Below are 20488 nucleotides of genomic sequence, written 5' to 3' on the forward strand. Positions count from 1 at the left end.
TTTTTTGAACGTTTCATGTCAATTTTAGCTGCGTTTCCCCACGACGACTCAGTTACTAGACAAGGCTGCCAAAAACGCAACACGTTGCACAGCATCTATGCTTCAAGTGCAGACACCACCTAACACAAACAGGCTCACATTTGTGATCAAACTTCTGTTCCAACCCAGTTAGGGTTTACCTGTTAGTGAGCTAACATACTTAAAACATGACTGAAAATTCTAACGTTATCAAGGCCCAAGTGCTAACTAATAACAGCATTTTCTAATTACTGTAGTGTGCAGCCATTTCAAACACCTAATTATTACAATACTTAATCTAGTCCATGGGTACCCAGCCCAATTGACCCATCATGCTACATATTTAAAAGCTTCTTTGGCCATCAGTCGTAAGACTTAAAATTACATTAGCTCAGAGGGTCAAGGAAAAAAAGACTTCTAGGAGCAGTCTACACAAGGAAGGAGGCATCACCTCATTAACAGTCCTATGAAAAGATGTGACTAGGTCCCTAATGACTGAGCAGCAGTAGACTCAAACTCTGCCGACTCTTTTTCCCACAGGGATTTGGATTATCTAGCAATCCTCACACACAAACGTAGCCCAGTTTCCAGTTTCACCAGCAAATCCCAGCCTGGAAGCTGCACTTGAACAGTATGCAGCTTTCAAGCATTAGAAGCCAGTGTTTAACCATACTTCCTTTACCGCTAATAATTTTCCCAAGTTGATTGTACAGCTTTTTAGAGACGCTACATCTGGTCATCGCTAATGCAGGGCATGAGGCAGAAAAATATTACATACCTAGTCTACAAAATACTTCCATACATTTATTTTACAGAAGATTTCAAGTGACATGAATCAACAATGAAAAATTTGGTTTTGGACAACAGATGTTAAGTGTGTACAAGCAGGGAAAAGCTGGAAGCAAGCCCCAACTTGGCTTCCCCTTCCCACTCTGGAAGTTGCCCAATAGTACAACCAAGTATATGAAATGGTTCCTGAAACACCAGCTTACAGCCTCCAATAGTACATTTAAAAACCTATGGCTTCAGATCACCTAACACACTACCCACCCATCTGTTAGAGAACTGCTTAAGATACAGTTTCTGGATTTCTCTACCACAGAGGAACAGAAAAGAAGAGTGATTACTGGCTCAGCTGCCTAACTTTAATTAGCCACCCTAAGATGCCTTTGGGGTGGCGGGTGGGAGGGGTTTTGGTTTTATTACATAAACAGTATAAAGCTTATATTAAAAAAAAAAAAAAATCACACAATCATCAAATCTTCAGCTATGTCTACGGATTACAGTCATCAGAATGACAGCTATCAAATTTAAACAGGATCAACCTCAAGGGATAAAATAACCTTATACGGAGATGATGCTATTCTCTCCCCAAACAGCACTTGTCCAAGATTTTCTGATGGTCTTTTCTCTTCCTTATCTTGACAGAAGTCAAAACTGGAAAAAAGTGGAAAAGTTTACATTTAATTGTTAGTTGACATACAACCGTAAATATCAGCCTAAAACAAATTCTTAAGTTATGTCCTTAACATGGCAGTTTTTACGCTTCTTTTGGCAGGTCAGACACTGTCAGTAAAAATTTGAGAGCCTTTGCAAAGAAATTTGGCATATATAGAAATATTTCTATTTTGATATCAATTTCAACCAAGACATATCACAGCTGAAGTATCTTTTAACAAAATGCATGATGCTTCGTCCATGCACCCTTTTCAAATGGCAATTTAAATGAATAATAGAATGTTTCATATTAAGAAAAAAAGACTATGCTACTGACTGTCCATTTCTCTTGCAAAAAAGTTTCAGAAAAATAACTACACCCCTTTCTCAAAGGAGTCTTTACAAATAATATTTAATGCGAAACATGTTCCAAAGAAGGGAAGTGCTTTAATATCAATGTGCCACATTGCCAAATGCCATACACCAATTCTTTTCAACTACATACAGTCTGAAACAGCTGAATATAGGAGACGGAATGTAAGCATTCTGGATCTTTGTTATTTAAACATGGGTAGCAGTAGCTTATGGGAAAAAAAAAAATCACTTATCTTTGATGAATAAGTACTTTTCCTCAATAAGTGGTCCAAAATTCATTGGCTTCCATAAAGTTTAATACAAATAAAGACGCCGTGGGCTTTTCGAGCTAGTCTCTGGTCTTGCTGCTACCATTGCATTGCACAGGATAAGACCTACAACACTGGCAAGTTTCTCTTTTCTGTATACCCAACAGCAAGACTGCAAATCATATTGTGTATCATTGCTTAGTAGGCCTATAAATATCTGAACAAGCAGGTAATAGTTTTCACAGACAAGAATCAAAATAAAAAAAAACAAGCATTAGATACAGAGTTTTGGTAGAAAAAGGAAAAACAACAACGATTCTTCTTCCAATTTCTTTTAGTTGCCAGAAACAAGGAACACATAGCTCCTGTCTTCCTAGATTTGACTAGCAGGAAGAACTTTCAAACCTATCAGTCAACACTACATCTAGTACTCAGCTCAAAAAAATGCACCCATTAGAAACCCAGCAGCCTTGTCTTTAACAATAACAGAGGATGGTCAGGAGGCACAGGTGTGGCCTTCATCCTTTCCACTCACTTGTATCTCACTCCTGCGGCTGAGCACTGGATTTACTCTTCCATCCCTACATCCAAAGTACTGCTTACAAGAAACACACATACTGTATCAGGAGTTCCAATTACTGCAATGAGAACAGAAAACAGGCTTTCTAAACGCTTCTGGAAGCCTGTTGCAATGTACTTACGCATCATACTCGTATGGCAGAACCGATTCAACTGAGTCCAGCCTGTTCACGAAGAGCTCGATTAGTGACTGAAACAGGAAAGGGCAGGAGGAGAAAAAGTATGAAGATACAGACTTGCAAAAACAGCTGCGCGGCCGACATGAAACGCATCGCTAGCTGGCAGGAGCTGCTACAAGTTTCGCTGCTCACTATCCCACAGCGGAGTTACCACAGACTTCTGACAGGCCCCGACCGCCGCCGCGGCGCTGGGCCACGCCAGAGCCGGCCGCCCTCGGCAGCGCCGCCGCCGCGGGAGGCTGCAGCAAGGAAGGAAGCACCGGAGAAGGGCCCTCCCGGCGCTGACTGAAAAGTTCAGCGGGAAAAGGGGAGGTTCGCACCGCAAAAAAACCACCGGGTGCACCAAAGGGAGCTGGGGGTAGTTGGCTTCCCGGAGCAAAGGTTGCCGCCTGAGGGACATCGCCCGGGGCCCGCACGCAGCGGGTCGGGGTATACCCGGCCGTCCCCTCCCTCGCTCGGGGTTTCCGCGGCGAGGGCGGGGGGACACGGACCGGCCGTGTCGGGCCCTCCCGTGAGGGCTCTCACCTTGCAGCCGTCGCTCTCCTCGCCCTCCTCACAGAAGCTGACGGGCGCCAAACCGGGCAGGTAGAAGGCGGCACAGAGAGGTGCCACCAGCAAGAGACCCGCCGCCAGCAGCCTCATCTTCCAGCCTGAAGGCGCGAAAGCAGCATGAGCCGAGGCGGCAGCCCCGACTACCCCGGCCAGCGCCTTGCGGAGGCGGCCTCAGCCGAGGCGAAGGCCGGTAGCGGCGGCGTCACAGCTGCGTTGGGGCCGTGGCGCCTGCGCGGTGAGGAGGTGAGGCGCTGGGCGCCATCTTGAGGCAGGGCACCCTGGAGCACGGTGGCTCTCCTCAGGGAGGCCGCCGTTGGCTCCGGGACGCTTGGGCGGGCTGTCGCCTCCCTCTCGCTGGAGAGGTGCTTTCCCTTCCTCTTGCCTTCCACGCTCACCTCAGTCCTTTTTCCCAAAGTCCCCTGTGGTGACTTGTGCCAGAACCTCTTTTCAGGTTTTAGCCCCCAGCATAGCAGAGAAAGACTTAAATCGGATGTTACCAGCTCAGGAATTAGCGGTGGAAATCCAAGTTTTTGTATTGCAACCTTTACCTGCAACACCATGACTTTTAAGAATTATATTTTATGATTTTTTTGATGCCTGGTTCAGCAGCTTGTGCTGTTCGTGGCCAACAACAGGGTGATGCGCTCCAGCTCGTGGTGTCCCATGGCTCCTTGCTACCACAACGCGGCCACAGCAGTGCCACGGCCGTGATGCCAAGCTCCGGGCTCGCTTGTTCAGGGAGCAAGGGCAGGAGCAGCACTCGGGGACTGCAGAAACCTGTCTGGGAAACAGGGTAAGTACAAGCGATGCCTGCAAGCCGAGCTCTGTGCTACCGTGACAAGACAGGTACTCACTGTTGTCTAAGACATTACGCTAAAGGCATCGCTGTCAATGCTGTGAAGACGACACCACCATTGCCCTCTCTGTATTTCCTGTTTAGGCAAGCTGTCCCCACTCTGTTTTCCAACCTGTGACATTACATTTGCATTACCCCTGCAAAACCTCCACGTTCAACAATTTTACCCAACTCATCAATCAATAGTGAGTTGCCCTTACTGTAGGACAGCACCAGGCAAAAGGAGAAAGAATAAAGGGTGCATAACAATTGCTTATCTTGTGTCTTTTCAGCTGAGCCTGGAAAATTTGAGTTGTCATTTCAGGCAGTTCCAGCTACGTCTTAGGGACCTGTGATCCACCTTGTATAGCTAAACTGAAAGGGGCCACAGTTAGATCCCAAACAGGTGATTTGCGAGAAGCACATTAGAGAGTTCCGGTTTAGAAATGGTTGACAAAGTCAGTGCCAGAAACAATTACTTTGTGCTGCTCTCATCCACTCTAGTCTAAGTTTTACAGAGGAAAAATGCTGAATTTCTATGAATACCTATCAACTGACAGCTGCCTAGAAAATTGTTGTCATGAAAGTATTAAACTGATCTTTTCAGTTACTAGTTTTTTACTATATATCTAGAGGGAATTACATTCCTTTTTTATTCATTTTGAATGAGTCTTACATGATCAGATTATTTATGTATTCATTAGTCCTCATCCCCCAGCTCTCCTGAACCCTTTATCCAATTTAAACCCAAAGTATGATGAACTTGGTAAAAGGCCAATATGTTTGATGAAAATATGCAGCGTGGTACAAGGAAGATTCAAAGTACCACCCTCTGTATGAACAGGTTTGTAGTGTAAATTCAACTACGTTGTTAAACATCATAGGATCCACTTAAGAGAGTGACATTTTAGGTGAAAGCTACCAAAAAAAAAAAAATCATAAAATGTTACCCTAACGGAATGTTGTCCACCTCTCCCATCTAGTGGGCTCATTTTTATGGTTATCAGTGAAAAGGCATGAAGGGATCAGTAAGTAACATACCTAATTGCATTTCTTCTACTTTTAAAAATGTAAGGAAAATTTTCTAAGCTGTGATAATGCAAGGGCAAGTATATCTATGCTAGTTAGATAGCAACTGTCTTCTGTATAAGAGTTGCTGGAGTTTTCCTGGTCTCTGTTTCCCCAGTTATCCCATCTAAGTCTGTTTCCTATTCTGTAGGGGCCAATATTAGGACCTCTTATTACTGTCCTAATTTCCTATCAGAAAATTAAAAGTTGAGAGATCATTTTCAAAAGAAACTGTCATGGCTCTTCAGCCTTGAACTTCTTACTGAATGAAGCATAAGAGGGATTACTTTCCATTCAGTCTGCAGTTTGTTCCCTGAAGGTTTCTGTAATTTTTCTACAAAAATTCAAACTTACAAAAAAGAAAAGGAGGAGAGGAGGGGGAAGAATTAGAAGAATCATATATCCTCTAATCCTCTAGGAAAAAGATCTGTCTCAATGAACTTGGAGCAAGACCATACATAAACCATGTAGTGGAATATAGAAAAGTATTGTTCCAGTTTGCAAAGTACATGGAACTAAGGTTTTGATGAGAAGCCTGATGAAGATATCTTTTAGGACAAAGGATAGAAGAATTACAGCAGTTACGTTCAAATGCTGTTTCAAATGTAATTATGTTCAGGTTAATCCAATCTAGCTACATGTACAGTATGTGTTAACAGAATGTTAATAAAATGAAGCCTGGAGTTACCAATGAAATATTTTACTCTTTTAATCAGAGGAGGAAAAAGAGACTTTAGTTTGCATTTCCTTATCTTTCCAATTGCCTGGTAGGCGGTCAGCAAATACACTACTGTAGGTCATAGAAGCACACAGAGACTTCACACATAGACGGAGACTATTTTTAGCATGTTTCTTACAGGACTAACAATTCACTTTAGTTTTCACTATCCATTCCAGGGAGACTCTGAGGTTTAACTTGTTCTGTACTGAAACTAGAATTTGAACCTTTTTTTCATATGATAATTGGATGAGTACCTAGCGATGCCATTCTTCAGCAACTGCATTGTTATCGTGTGCAGTGCCCTCCCACTTCTTTACCGAAGGTCATCCTTCCCTTTTCCCATGCACAGTAACAGCATCCAGAAACTCTCAGCGTCTATGCTGGAAAGGTGATCGTCTTTTAAGTACATACTACAGTCTAGAGAAGTGTTTGAGAGCTACCTTCTTTTGTATTCTCAACAGATCTATGAGGTAGTGTGAAGCAATGTTGCTTTCTGCTTTCCCTAACACAAAGAGCAGTTGAATATCAGTATCTGAGCAGAGGAGACTGAAAAACTGAAGAGTCAGATGTTCTCTTATCAGGATGCAACAGTTATGCAGCTCTGTGACTGTAACAGCACCGGCCAGAAACGGTAGTCTATAGACTCTGTGGCACCTCTCACAAATAATGGCCTGTAGAATACCACAAGGAAGAATAGAAGTCACAGAGGAGTTGAGCAATGTCCACCCCACGCGTTAGAAGTGGGTAAGGTAATATGTTGGTGGACCATATTGTCCCCTGTGACTCTGAGGAGGCAACACGGCCTAGGAAAGTACACCACCATTTCTGATTGCTTCAACCCCCCCCATCCTCTCCTCCCCCCCATGCAGCTGCCACAAATAACTGTGGGAGGGAGTCAGAAGGGCAGTAGATACAGATGGGAAAGGTGGCTTTTTTTTTTTTCCTTCTAGCTCCCAGCAGGCTTATTGTGGAGCCCTGTCAGCCCTAGGGACTTCTCAATGAAGGCATGCTATGGTATCTGTAAGGAAAGGGATCTTGGTATGTACACGCAAGAGCCTGAATAGGTACCAGGCACCACTGCCTCCCATACAGCATGGATATCCTTTGAAAAGCCCGAGGAAAAACCACCTGGTGACCTGCCACAGCTAATGCAGGTGCAGTACAGGAACATGGAGTGGCTCTGGAGACCAGCTCCTCAGACCTGACAGGCATCCCTCAGCACCACAGATCCCCAGAAATGCACAGGGACTGGCCTCTGGCGTCCTGTTGTTCAAACCTGGGACTGGGGGCTTCACTTGAGGTTCTGTTTTAAATCCTCCGGTAAATCCTAGTGGGATTTCAACATGGGAACCAGGTGCATTAAATAATTTACCTGTGGTACATCTTGACACTCTTCCCTCCCTGCACAAGAATAAGTCAGGAGCTATACGAAATACTAAAACATTCAAGGAACCTGCGATTTCTTAGCTTTTACATCTTGTAGAAACCAACTCTAAAGGTCCTTCAAGGAGTAGGAATGGGTGTTATTTATAGGTCCCGGCTGCCAGTTTTCAGTGACCGAGTTCACTGTGCTTCTGGAATTTTTATAAAAGGTAACAGATAGAGACAGATGGACTTGCAAAATACCTACCCTGTTTTAAAACCACACAAAATACATAATCAAGCAACTTCCCTTTTGTTTTTAACACTTAAGAAGGTAACAAAAAAATCCATTTTTGCTTTTGAATTAAAAGACCGAGTGGTCATTAGACTAGGTGACTCTAAGAAAATAGGCCTTGTTGACTCATTAATACCACTTTAGAATCATGATTAAACTTGGCCAGTTCTGTACACACAGACTTCCTCCTAACTTTTCAGCTGTGAGGTATAGTCAGCAAAAGAAAATACCTGCAATTGAACCTCAGATATAATTAAAAAATTGAGTTGGCTGAACCAACGCAAAACTCTGTCATCAACAACGTATTTGATTTTAAACGACACTTATTTCAGTTTAAGCCCTCGAGGAAGGGGTATTGACATGCACATGTATTAATTAACTAAAACCGCCTGGAGACTGTTTTAGCTGAACAGGGTTAACCTCCCGCACGGACACTTCCCCAAAGTTAAAGTGACCCCATTGCGAGGGATTTTGCTTCTAAAGCAGTGAAGCCACCGCTCCTTTGGGGACCCCGCTCAGAAGCGGGACGAGGAGCCGCCGCGCCTGCGGCAGACAAAGAGAGCCGCGCTGCCCGCCGCGGCCCGCCTTTCCGAGCCGGAGGATCAAGTCGCGCTCATCGACCGCGGCTCACGCCCCCACCCACCCCCGGCCGGTGCACGCCCCGTCTCCAGCCAGGATGGGGTGCTCCAGGCTCCGCAGCCCTCCGACGGGCCGCCCCCCCAAGCTGCGGGAAGCCGCCCCGCGGCGGGGGCTCCGCGCCGGCCCCAGGGAGACCCCGGCGCCGCGGCGGGCTGCGGCCTCCCCCTGCCGGGCTCGCCGCCGCCTGCATCCGGGGCCCCGGCCGGCTGGTGACGTCAGCGGTATAAAGGCCTGCAGCGCCTTTGTTCGCTCTCATTGCGCAGTTGCAGTTCGGTCGGAGCGGAGGTGAGTGCCGCCAGGCGAGCTGAGCAGGCCCGGGGGCTCTGGGGAGGGGGAAAGCGGGGCCCTGCGGGGCGGGAGTGGGCCGCGGAAGGCGGTGGCGCGGCGGAGGGCCCGGCCGTGGGCGAAGGAGCTGTGTTCCGCACGCCCGCCGCTGCGGGCCCGAGGCGCGGCGGAGCCAGGCCTGCGCCTCTGTCCGCGTGGCCCTGTGTAGGGTGGAGGGAGCAGTGCGGCTGTGGTGGGGCGAGGGGGGGGTCCCAACCGCGTGAGGCGCGGTGGCCGCCATTTTAGGTGCGGGGGGTTCTGCTCGTGGTCGCGCCGTGTGGGCCTCCGCATCCCCGAGGAGGACGAAGGGAAGGCGGCGGCCGCGCTTGGAGGGCCGGGCGGACAGTTCAAAGCGGAGTTGAGGTGCGCGGTCGGGTTAGCGCCGAGGCCGTTCTTTGGCGCCGGGAGGGAGAAGAGCCCCTGCCAAAGGTAGCCGCCATTTTGTGGAGGTGCCTGGAGACGCGGAGGGTCTGACGCACCCCCACACCCCTCGTTTCCCCCCCGACTCTCCCCGTTCTCCGGCCCAGCGCGCGCCTTCGCGGGGTAGAGAGGGGGGGCGCCCGCGCGCGCGCCGCGGCCTCCTGTGCGGCCCGGCCCCCCGCTTCCCGGGGGGTGCTTTGTCCGCGCTCTCCTTGTGTGGTGGGGGAGCTGCGCAGGCCCTGCTTGCAGGCTGCTGCGGGCTTTCCCGCCATTGGGTTGGAGGCATGCGGGTAACGTTTGTGCAGAGGCGCCAGGCGTTTTGCCAGGCACCCCGAGGTTTTGCTTTGTCTTCGGCTTTTTTTTTTTTTGTGCTCCCGCCGCGCCTTACCCATGGCCTTGCTGTATAGAACTGTAGAGGTGGTCTGGGATCCCTTCAGGCTGACACGTTGTGTAGGCCAGGACTTTGGCATAGTGTCGATGTACTTTAAATAATTTAAAGATTCAGCTTGATTTGGAATATTGGCCTAAGATGACCTTAAAGTTAATATTTTGGTATTACTTTGACATATTAAGTAAATTTCTTGGAACATATATGGCAGGATTTAGAGGGAGGGAGTGCTGTCATCCAGGGCAAAAAGACAGTAACCCTGAAAGACTTCTCACATTAACCAATACTGCTTGATCTTAAGAGAGTTCTCATCAGTGCTTTGTTCCACTTCTTAAAGTTAACTTGATCTATTTGAAATAGACTATATAATGTGAAGAAGTAACTGGAGGCAGTACTACTTCTAGTTGCTTCAGTCTGAAAATTACAATTTTTTTATGTTCTTATACCTCATAGCTCTTAAGTGACATCTTGCTCAAGAATATTTGCTTGTACTTTTGAGGAAAGAAATAATTAATATTCCATAAGGTGGTATGAAAGTCTCTGTTGCAGTCTGATGTTTTGTTAATAACAGCCTTATGTTTCTAATAGGTCATTTGCAGAATCAAAATGGTTGAAGCAGATCGTCCTGGGAAACTGTTCATTGGGGGCCTGAACACAGAGACTAATGAAAAAGCCCTTGAGGCTGTATTCGGCAAATATGGACGCATTGTGGAAGGTAAAAAGAAAAGCCTTTCTGTTTTTAAGATACCAAAAAATAAAAAGCAACAACATAGCTGTGATGACTTTTTTGGCATTGATCATCTGAAATGATGGTGCTTTCATGTCCTCTAAGAAGTTCTGAGCTTGAAAGGTTAAATAAAGGTTAAGTGTTGTTGCCTAATTACAGGAAAGGGTAACATGGCTTTGTTTCTGCAGTCCTTTTGATGAAAGATCGTGAAACCAACAAGTCCAGAGGATTTGCATTTGTCACGTTTGAGAGTCCAGCAGATGCAAAAGATGCTGCCAGAGATATGAATGGAAAGGTAGGAATTCAGACCAATTATATGTTGCCGTTGCTACTGACCAGCAGTATTGATCTTTGAGGTAAATTAACTAGTAATAAAAGTTGGAAAGACAGTACATTAAAAGATCCTGGAGGCAAGTCATAACTTAAATTTGGCAAAATGTCTCCATGAAGCTAGAATCGCTTTCTCCTGATTATGGGTTTGACAGTAGAAAGTGAAGTCTGGCTGTGAATCAGTTATACTCTCCTTTTTTAGTTTTTTTAATTGGTGATGGAGGTCTCTTTAGTAGTCAGCTCTTCATTCTCGCATGTCTCCTATAATGTTTTTGTTCTGCCATATTTGAATGCAGTACTGTGTAAATGACACTTTAGGGAAGTGACCTGGCTTACCTGAAAACTACTAATGGTTCCCTTAATATGGGTTTAATGTGACTTCCTTACTGTGCTGGAGTGTTGATGCACTATCTGGTAATCTGTAGATAACCTCCTACATTTGAGTTGCATCATCAGTCTACTTGGCATGGATGAGGAGCGTCTTGCCAGTTAATATGAAATAGCTTTACAGTTAGCCAGCAGTTGAATTTACCTGTTTATACCCTACAGTGCAACAATATGACTTTAAGAGGAAATGACATTACGTATGCATTAAATTTTTTTCAGAAAGAAAAACCTAGGAATTTGGAGCAAAAGTTCTGAGACAAATACCAGGATAGTTTGTCAAAGGATTGTAGGCTGTTGGGATCTGTGTCTGTTGTGGCATGTGCTTGAAAAGCTAGATGCAAGTTCGCAACTTAATGGTCAACAGCTGCTTATCTTCATAGAGGTGCTGTATCTTAAGGCAGTGAAAGCCATCTTCTCAGTTAACTTGAATTTCAGACTCTATTTCATGCATAATCTGAACAGTCATGTTAAGGTTGCACTGCATTGGCCTTTTTCTAAGCAGTGTCTCTAAGATGCCATTCATGTAAGGTGAAGAAGCTTCTGCTGATTCTGGTTAACTAACACTTGGGATTTTGATAGCTGTTTGGCTTGTTAGCGTAAGACATTGCAGTGAAAGAAAAATGTCAGTCATTGCAGTCAGTAAAGCATAATGAATATTTGCACATTGGGAATAAGAAAATGAGCTTGCTGTAGTGTTCACAGTGAACACAAATAGTAAAACTTACTTGTTTTGTGTTGTAGTGGGCTTTCTGTTGTGTGTACTTAATTTCTGGGTGCTTCAGGACAACCTCATGACAATTAGTGTTACTTTCTTTGGAGACTTGTTTCCTTTTTAGACAAGTCAGTAGTTTTTGTCGAGGCAGAGTGTGACAACTCAGATAACATCTGTTCTGTACCAGCCTAAATGTCCTTAAAGGTACTCCTTTTACTGAATTTATTTCTCCGTTGCGTAGTTTGCTCCAGTTCTGAAGACTTGTTTACTGCAGTTCTTAAACACTGATTTCCTCTGAAGTAGTCATTACACTGAACCCTCACCTAAGGTAACTTCAAGCACCAATAACTAATTACCGGACTGAAAGGAGTTCAGTCACTAATCCTAAGCATTTGTGGAGTGCAGTTTTCAGATGAAAATACTTCTGAAAATAATCACCAACTGTTATAAATCTTGAATGCTGTGGCATGCATTTGGTCACATTGGAAACATGCAGGAAAGTAATGCTTAGTAAAGTAGCTAAATGAGATTGAATGTTTGTGGCTGAGGTAATGTCTACATGTTCTGGAATGCACCATCAGCATCACTGTCAAGAAATGCTGGAAAGTATTTCCTTGTGGATCATCATTCTCACGGTTTCTGTCTTCAACACTACAAACCTAAAAATACCTTCATCTGCTTTGAAATTTGAACAGCAAATAGTGTGTGAAAAGGACATCCTTGCTCACCATTTGGCCTAGAACAACCTTTTTAACATAAACCTTTAGGTGCTGCTTTGTATAGTTCCAGTTCTGTACTGGTCTAGCTTGGTTCGACCATGGATATGAAAGATGTGGAGGATGTTCATGAGGTAGTGTCTTGTCTTCATCTTCAGAAAGCATTCTGCACAATAAGGACTGCTTATACCTCAAAAAGACTGCATTCTGGACCTGAGGAGCGATGTTTGGGGCATGCTGTGGGAAGAGATCATTGTAATACATCAGAACTTGGAGTTTTTCTGTCCATTTAGAAATGATGGATTGGAGTGCTCATGAGAATTACAGGCACTTAAAAAGAAGCAGCAGAAGCACTGTTCAGACAATAGTTCAAGCAGTCTGTGAGGAGTTAGTTGACCTACCTAGCCAGGGGGAAGAGTTCTGCATCGCCAGCACGTTGCTCATTCTGTCATTCCAAAGGAATTCAAAGTTGGAGCCAGTACAAGAGGCTGACTTAGATTCTGCAAGAGTAAATGTGGATTTGATTTTCTGCTTCGCAAATGTTCATGAAAAACGTATATTCAATGTTTTGCTCCTTTCTGGGTGGGGGGAAGAAAGGGGGTTAATGATATTTCATTCTAAAATAGGACAAGCATAGACTAGTCTAAGCTTGCTTGTTGAAGATTAATTTCAGTCCTGCAGAAAGAGGTCAGGAGATAATGGTTTTGGAGCGGGGGTGGAGATTTTTCCACTTAAATTACTTTCTCTGCAGAATTGGATCGATGTTAGCATGTCTGAGCAGCACTGAGGAAATGTTAGAAGTACTTACCGTAGCAAGTTATTAGCCTTCTTAAAGAAGCACCTTAGTTGCGTGGTAGTGAAGTCTACATCCTGATGTCATGAAATGCACATGCTTATTTGGACACAAGTGTGAATACTCCCAAGTCTGTAGTGGTCATTCTGTGCAGTAGGCTGTTCTCATGATTTCTGCTTTAAGTCCTGAGGACAAAATGGATAATTAAAGAGAGAATATGACCTCAGAGGAAACATCTGGGACAAACCAAAGATTTAATTCCAGTGTAGACCTGCCGAGCCAGCTGGACTGTGTTAAAAGGTTGGCAGCAAATACTACAACCCAAACAACAGTTGAAACTGTACTCAGCGCTACAGAAGGTTGTCTTCCTCTAGACAACAGAAAGTGTTTCCAGTTCTTTTGGTGAAGAAGCGATATAATACGTAGAAGCTCAGCCTGATATGAAATGATCTTCAGTTGTTGAATATATTTGGTGAAAGGAAGCCCTCTTGATGTGCCATCAAGGAACACACAGAAATGGTGGAGTCACTGCAGCATCAACAGTAAAATGATCCATTGGAGAGGAAAGCCCTGTGTGGTGTTACGTTGCGGTTTCACGCAAGTTTCCGTAACAGTTTCTTTGGAATATTTGATTTCTCTCCCACTCCCAAAACTTTCCAAATTTCATTAATCTTTTCTGTTGGAACGTGGAACAGTTTGCAGGACAGATCTCTAATACTGTTTGGTTAAGGTTCCCTGGCTCACCTTACAAAGCTGCACAGCTTGTTCATTCCACGTATAGGGGTTTTTATGATTGCCAATCTACTATTATCCTTAAATGACTCTTACCTTAAATGACTTTACTGCTTTTTAGCACTAAGGTGACTCCACTTTATGCTGCCCATATCATACTGAAAATGTTACTGTAACACTCTGAATCAAGGTTATAAACATCAACTAATGAGTGTTCGTGTTGACAGCTGATGGTTTGGGCTCATTGAAAAAAATTGCTTATTCTGAGAGGGCTTGTGTGAATTCTATCTGCTCAGTGAGATGAGACCTTTCTTCTTTCACCTAAGAACCTATAAAATGAAGTTGTCCCCTCTGCTTTAAAACAGGACAAACTTTGACAAATATCTTTTGGTTAACAAAAAAGAAGTCGTCTTGTACCTAATGAAAGGTCTTTTGGACCTTAGGCATAGTTTTTTAAGACTGCTTGTGTAAAGCAGTTCCAAAAGAAACCTATCTTTTGCCTAGGTAAGATGTGTAAGTGCAAGGCAGAGGGAAATAGGAGGAGAAATGATAAGGAAAACTGTACCTCCTACATAAAACAGGAAATAACTTGGACCTAGCATACGGGTTTTCAGAACCCATGCTAGCAGAAGGGGATGGTGTTTGGTTTTCAAACTTCAAATAAGCTGTCAGGAATCTGCCATGAAATTGAGGACAGCAGTGGTCATGATGGGAAAGCTTAAGGCTTCAAGCCCATTGTTGCTGTTTTGAGAAGGATGACTGGGACAGATGAATGATGATGGCAAAATAATATGATACAAACTGTTCCAGTGATTAGAGGTACTAATTCTCACACCTGGAATGTTTCAGCATGTCATGCCAAAAGGCTCTTTGAGGAACCTTCCATAAGTAAAATATTTTTATTGTCAAAGCCAAGATCAATATGATTTTGCTAGTATTTCTTAACTTTTTTCCTCACAATGGATCAAGTTGGACCTGTGGATATACACATAGGTTTTTTCAAACAGTAGCTGCAACTACATATGGTGGCAGAATACATGAGCTACTAAAGTGGATGATTTCAGAGAGGGCTACATTTCAGTGGAAAACAAATAGATTAAATACCTCAGTAAACAACCATCACCAGTTTAGAATAGGACATGACTAGCAGTCATGTTCATTTATTGCAGCAAAGAAGTGCAATAAACACTTCCTGCCTGTATAATTGTCATTGCAGAGTTAAATATTTAACTGCTAAAAAAGGCAAATAAACTATATTTGCCAGGATAGATGTGCAGTAGCCTAACTTCAGTAGAGCTTGTGATCTTGGCTCTGCTGTAATTACCAAATGTGTGGTGTCTGAAAGATTATACAGAAATTTGATTAATTAGGTTGAGTTACTCAATATGTCTTACTACCTGCTCATGTTTGAGGTATAATAGTTGGCTGCAGAGTTCCTGTTACTGCAGGTCTATATTCCAGAAAAAGCTTCCACTTTTTTCCACAACAAAAAAAAACCACACCACAAAGCACCTCTGCTCTGGAAAAGCAAGTAATAGAGTAAATTGTGACAGTCACCTTTTTTGAAAACCCAGCTTGAAACAGTAGAAAAGAGGGGTGAATTACCATACTCAGTCTGCTTTGTAGATGCTGAAATTACTTCTAAATACTTCAGTGATCACCGTTTTATCAGGACATCAAGAAAATGTACTAAACGGCCTCCCCATTGCCAGAAACCCCAACTGAAGCTAAGATATCTTCAGCTTAATCCTGTAACTACTGGTGCAGTCCTAGTTTGGTACAAAAGTCCGTGGCAATTGAAAGTAAATTGGAGATCATAAATCGTGTTTCATTTACAGAATAAATGACATGGGGCTGCCGTAATCATTGGACACTTGTGTTTTCACTGAGAGTCTTTTCTGATGCTGCTCTGTATTTTTTTTTCATCAATTCCACAAGAATGAAGTACTGTAGAAATTAGGCCCAACATGCTGCTGAGTACATGGGGACTAATACTGAAGACTGAAATCAGTTCTAGAATTGCTCTAACTTTATAAAATGGAAGCCCTATAATAGTGAACCAAGAGGGGCTTAATTTAAGAAATACAAACATGACTGAGCAGTAAGTAAAGCAGCTTCTTCTTTAGTCATTAGATGGGAAAGCAATTAAAGTGGAACAAGCAACCAAGCCATCCTTTGAAAGTGGTGGTAGGCGTGGGCCGCCACCCCCTCCACGAAGCAGAGGTCCTCCCAGGGGCCTTAGAGGTGGAAGAGGCGGAAGTGGCGCGAGAGGACCACCTTCAAGAGGGAGTCACTTGGGTATGTATTTACCTCTCTCATTATATACTTGGACAACATACAAGACAATCCCATTGGAAGATGACAATAATCCTACTGGAAAAAAAGTCAAACAGCCGAATAGTGCACTCCTTGTTCTTTATTAAAATGATGAAATATGATCTCGGCAGTTTAGTCAAATTTTTGATTAGGCAAGTACACCTTAAGAAAAGGCTTTCAAATATGAAGATGCCCTTCTACAACTAACACTCCACTTGACTTTTGGCTATGAAAGAAAAGCAAAACTCCTGCCCTGCACGTGAGAAAGGAAGCTTTCTGGTATTCAAGTTGAAAAAGCGATTCTCTTCCACCAGGGAAAGGGAACTGCCTTTCATTCTTACTAGTAAGAGGTCTAAACTTAATAAATTCTAGGACTGATCCTTCCAGATCATAGTGGGAGTTAGGGAAGCTAAGCCTTGTTTATTGTTATAAAATAGTAGTATGTTGAGTTGAAGCTTTCTGAAGTGGAAGGATAGTACATTACTTGATACTGGATATTCTTTAATTTAAGAGGCAGCTATTTATTCAGAGACTTTTCAGTATCAAAATGAAACTGTCGCTTAGAAGAAAAAGCAAGCAGCACCTGAGGTAAAACAGTAAAAGCTGTAATGCAGAAAAAAAACCCTGGAAATAGTGAAAACTCTTGTCTTGAAGAGTCTGAGTAGTAGGTTCTACAGACTCTGTAGTGCCTCTGTTCTCTCTCTGTAGGATCTTCTCTAGTACATCTTCCCAGGTGGCTCTTGTCTTCTGAGAACAGTAACTTGTTGAGCATTTAAGCTGTGACTGATTACAGATACCAGCTGTCTTTCTCCCTTGTGTCACACCCCGTGGCTTTTGGATAAGTTCTAAAAGACGGTTCTTGACAGGAATTTAGGCTATGGAAAAGTTAACTTGCTGGGCTCTCAATTCTGCCAGTAGGGTCTAGTAGCAGCCAAAATACAAGAGGAAGGCTTTGAGGTCTAATTTTAGAGGTTTACTGTTGATCGCATAGTGGTAATAACAGCACCTAGGTTATTGTAGTTCAGGCTTTAGGGGCATACAGGTGAATATCACAGAAGTAACAAATTGGTTCATGGCTTATCCTTCTAGGGTCTTCTCGAGGGCCACTTCCCATGAAGAGAGGTCCTCCTCCACGAAGTGGAGGCCCTCCACCTAAAAGATCTGCACCTTCAGGACCAGTGCGTAGCAGTAGTATGGGAGGAAGAGGTAAGGACTTCCTGAATTATTTTGTTACTTAGTCAGTTGTAGCATGTTAGTCTTTCTTCAGGAACTGTTGCAAATCATTGATTCTAACTTAAATCTGCTGTGGAATAGTGTATTGTTTTTCTAATCTGTCAGTTCTTTTCATAACAGTATAGTTTTGTAGCCGTTTGGAACAACTTGCTGTGATTTGAGTATGTTCCTTCTTGTGCTGCTTTAAAACTGTACAAGCAGAAATGTAAAGTATTATAAATGTAGGCTAGAGAGGTATGTTTAAATTGCTATAAACAGTCTGCTAATACTTGCCTTGAGGAGCCTTCTGTGTGGCTAAATGATAATTAAGTTAAATTTGGACTGTTTCTCTTAAGCTCCTGTGTCACGTGGAAGAGACAGTTACGGTGGTCCTCCACGCAGAGAACCAATGCCATCACGAAGAGATGTCTACATGTCTCCAAGAGATGATGGCTATAGCACTAAAGATGGGTAAATACTAATTTAGTTTGGCCTTTTTTTTTTTTGTTCAGAGAATGATTTTGGTCCCTGATCTTTTGAGGTGTGACCTATAGCTGACATCTCAATTCTTGTTCTTTGTAGTTATTCAAGCAGAGATTATCCCAGTTCCAGGGATACACGGGACTACGCACCGCCTCCACGAGACTACGCATATCGTGATTATGGTCATTCCAGTTCACGTGATGAATACCCCTCTAGGGGATATAGGTACCTACTGTTGGATTTTTCTCCCTGTCCTTTTATTCTTGTTGTGATCCCACTGATTTGTACTAAGTCTTAGTAGTCTTTCCTCCTATAGTGATCGTGACGGATACGGTGGTGGACGTGACAGAGACTACTCGGATCATCCAAGTGGAGGCTCCTACAGAGATTCATATGAGAGTTATGGTAAGAATCCATTTTGAGAATCATGTAGTAATTTGTACAGGTGTCATAAAACCTGACTTGTACTAGGTTGCTCGTGTTTTAGGGGGAAGTGGTGCACTTTTTTTTCCCCCCCTTACAGTGAAAGTGCAGTTGTTGGTTATCATTTGATCATCTTGTTAAATAAGCTATAAGCTAAAGAAGCAAAGTCTACAGTTCAGAATTGCAACTATCTCTGGAAAATATGGCTGAGTTTCTTCTCTAAAATAACAAGCTGTTTGGAATACCCAGTAAAGAGCCTGCCTGAATAAACACCGTCTTCATTCCTTCAGAGTCTTTAAGTCCACTCACTGCCTGATATGCAATCCCCACTTTAAATACCATTAACATGGCAGATTATAATAAGAACATCTCAGTAAACTTTTAATACAGCAATTCTGTAAATTCAGATTGAAATTGTTATATATAACTTATGGTGTTGCCATATTACCTGACCATTGACCCTGCAGGTAACTCACGTAGTGCTCCACCTGCACGAGGGCCCCCGCCATCTTATGGTGGAAGCAGTCGATATGATGATTACGGCAGCACACGAGATGGATATGGAAGCCGAGAAAGTTACTCAAGCAGCAGAAGTGATGTCTACTCAAGTGGCCGTGATCGTGTTGGAAGACAAGACAGGGGTCTTCCCCCATCCATGGAAAGGGGCTATCCACCTCCTCGTGATTCTTACAGTAGTTCAAGCCGCGGAGCACCCAGAGGTGGTGGCCGTGGTGGAAGCAGATCCGATAGAGGTGGAGGCAGAAGCAGATACTAAAAACACTCTTAAACTTTTGGACCAAGACAGATTACTTCTCAAAAAAAAATGAAAAGTGGAAGTTGTTCTATCTTTACTACCAGAGGACTACTAAAGGAAAAGTTGTTTTTACCTTTTTTTATTGTTGCCTGTTAAGTTTTCCCCTCCATGACTTTTATGCTTTTGTGAGGAAAAGTTAAACCAATGTTTAATTTCATTTCAAAATTGTTAACATTTCTTTCAAAAAGCAGATGTTAAATGTATAAAACTTGAGCTGTGTACTAGTGTTGTAATTTTCAAAGTAAAGTTTCCCTGAAATGCCACACTTCCCATCTGATTTTCCTCATGAATGGAACAAGCAGTTCTTAAGATCTTCCACACAACATCCAGCCATCTAACATGGAGATGGATTGTTCTACATGTTCAGCATCTCATTCAAACAAAGTATTGCTTGTGATTTGGAGGGTGGTGGGGATATTCCACACAAAGTTCTGTTTTGCCTAGAATTTGAAGTCACAGTGTTTCCAGTACAAAAATGCCTTCAGATCCTTGTATAAAGAAAAATAGAGGATATCATTCACTTAACCTGAAAAAGCAAGTGGATAATACTATTTTCTGCCTTCCTACTGTTTCATGGGGAGTTTGAAAAGATCTCCCTTCCAAATAAATCATGTACATGTAAGTCAGCTACAGAATACTGTAAAAATAAAAAAAAAATTGACCAATTCCATCAAAGAAGCTGCAAAACGATGCTTACTCATACTGTTTCAAATTTTTGCAACTCTGTAGTGTTTCACTTTTAAAGGAACATCTTTGATTCCAAAGGAGAAAATAAGATAAGCAAAGAAGTCTTTCTCTCCAACTTCTCAAAGGCTTATGGCTTCATAAAAACAAGTGAATCTTTCAGCATTCCACAGCTGATTTAAAGCATCAAATGCCTGTGAAACAGCAAAGATGGTAAGCAAAGCAAACTAGTTTTTCAGTCTAAGTCAAAATTGAACCAAGTTGTCCTCCTCTAGCACAGTAAGACAAGCTGCACGTTATGGCAATGGAAGTGCTGTCTAGATTAAAAAAAAAAGGAAAAGAAATACTTCAATACATTAGAAGTTCTCCAAATTCAACATTTCTTCTTGGATAAAAGCATTTATGGCACCAATTTTGAAACTAAAGACATAATGCAGCTCACTGTAGACAGAATATTACCAAGTAGGGTTGGGAGGGGGTATTTTGTGCCCAGTATCTTTCAGTGAAGATGCTTACAGAGGCTGCATATACTATATTAAACAAATTTAAAGCCTTGTGAAATCAGGAATTGGTTTAGATTGACAAATATCAGCTCGGCTATTGGGAGTTTGAAGCAAGCCATTGCAAACTTGACGTTTAGTTGGATGCCTGACTCTGTTTAGTTTGACACTGCGTTACAGGGATATCTAGTGCATGTGGCAGAACCTGTGGCAAGTTAT

The 20488-nt window shown here is 43.1% G+C and overlaps 2 protein-coding genes and 1 non-coding gene across 4 annotated transcripts in view; 2 read left to right on the top strand and 1 right to left on the bottom strand.

Annotated features, from left to right (window-relative positions):
* The window catches only part of LOC104253926 (transmembrane 9 superfamily member 2), a 34817-nt gene extending 31270 nt beyond the window's left edge, over positions 1 to 3547 (bottom strand). Inside the window, exons 1-3 of the mRNA XM_059824307.1 lie at positions 3362 to 3547; positions 2780 to 2847; positions 1362 to 1455 (exon numbers count right to left, since the gene is read on the bottom strand). Of these exons, the coding sequence (XP_059680290.1) occupies positions 1362 to 1455; positions 2780 to 2847; positions 3362 to 3478 (279 nt within the window). The 5' untranslated portion in view covers positions 3479 to 3547. The remainder of the gene's footprint in view (positions 1 to 1361; positions 1456 to 2779; positions 2848 to 3361) is intronic.
* Positions 3548 to 8572: 5025 nt separating this feature from the next.
* RBMX (RNA binding motif protein X-linked) lies at positions 8573 to 19348 on the top strand. Of its 2 annotated transcripts, none has more exons than XM_059824320.1 (9): positions 8573 to 8593; positions 10029 to 10155; positions 10356 to 10462; positions 15964 to 16135; positions 17243 to 17359; positions 17722 to 17836; positions 17948 to 18073; positions 18150 to 18253; positions 18739 to 19348. In XM_059824320.1, exons 2-9 carry the CDS (start codon positions 10047 to 10049, stop codon positions 19044 to 19046), a joined length of 1158 nt encoding a protein of 385 aa, XP_059680303.1. In that variant the 5' UTR covers positions 8573 to 8593; positions 10029 to 10046; the 3' UTR covers positions 19047 to 19348. The 2 variants fall into 2 exon arrangements, with proteins under 2 accessions (XP_059680303.1, XP_059680304.1); XM_059824321.1 differs by having other exon boundaries at positions 18165 to 18253.
* LOC132318203 (small nucleolar RNA SNORD61) lies at positions 10213 to 10285 on the top strand. The gene has a single exon (XR_009484304.1). It is a non-coding gene; the product is annotated as a small nucleolar RNA SNORD61 (small nucleolar RNA).
* Positions 19349 to 20488: the final 1140 nt, after the last annotated feature.

Source organism: Gavia stellata, chromosome 14 (assembly GCF_030936135.1).
Source record: "Gavia stellata isolate bGavSte3 chromosome 14, bGavSte3.hap2, whole genome shotgun sequence".
In the NCBI taxonomy this organism is placed as follows: Eukaryota; Metazoa; Chordata; class Aves; order Gaviiformes; family Gaviidae; genus Gavia; species Gavia stellata.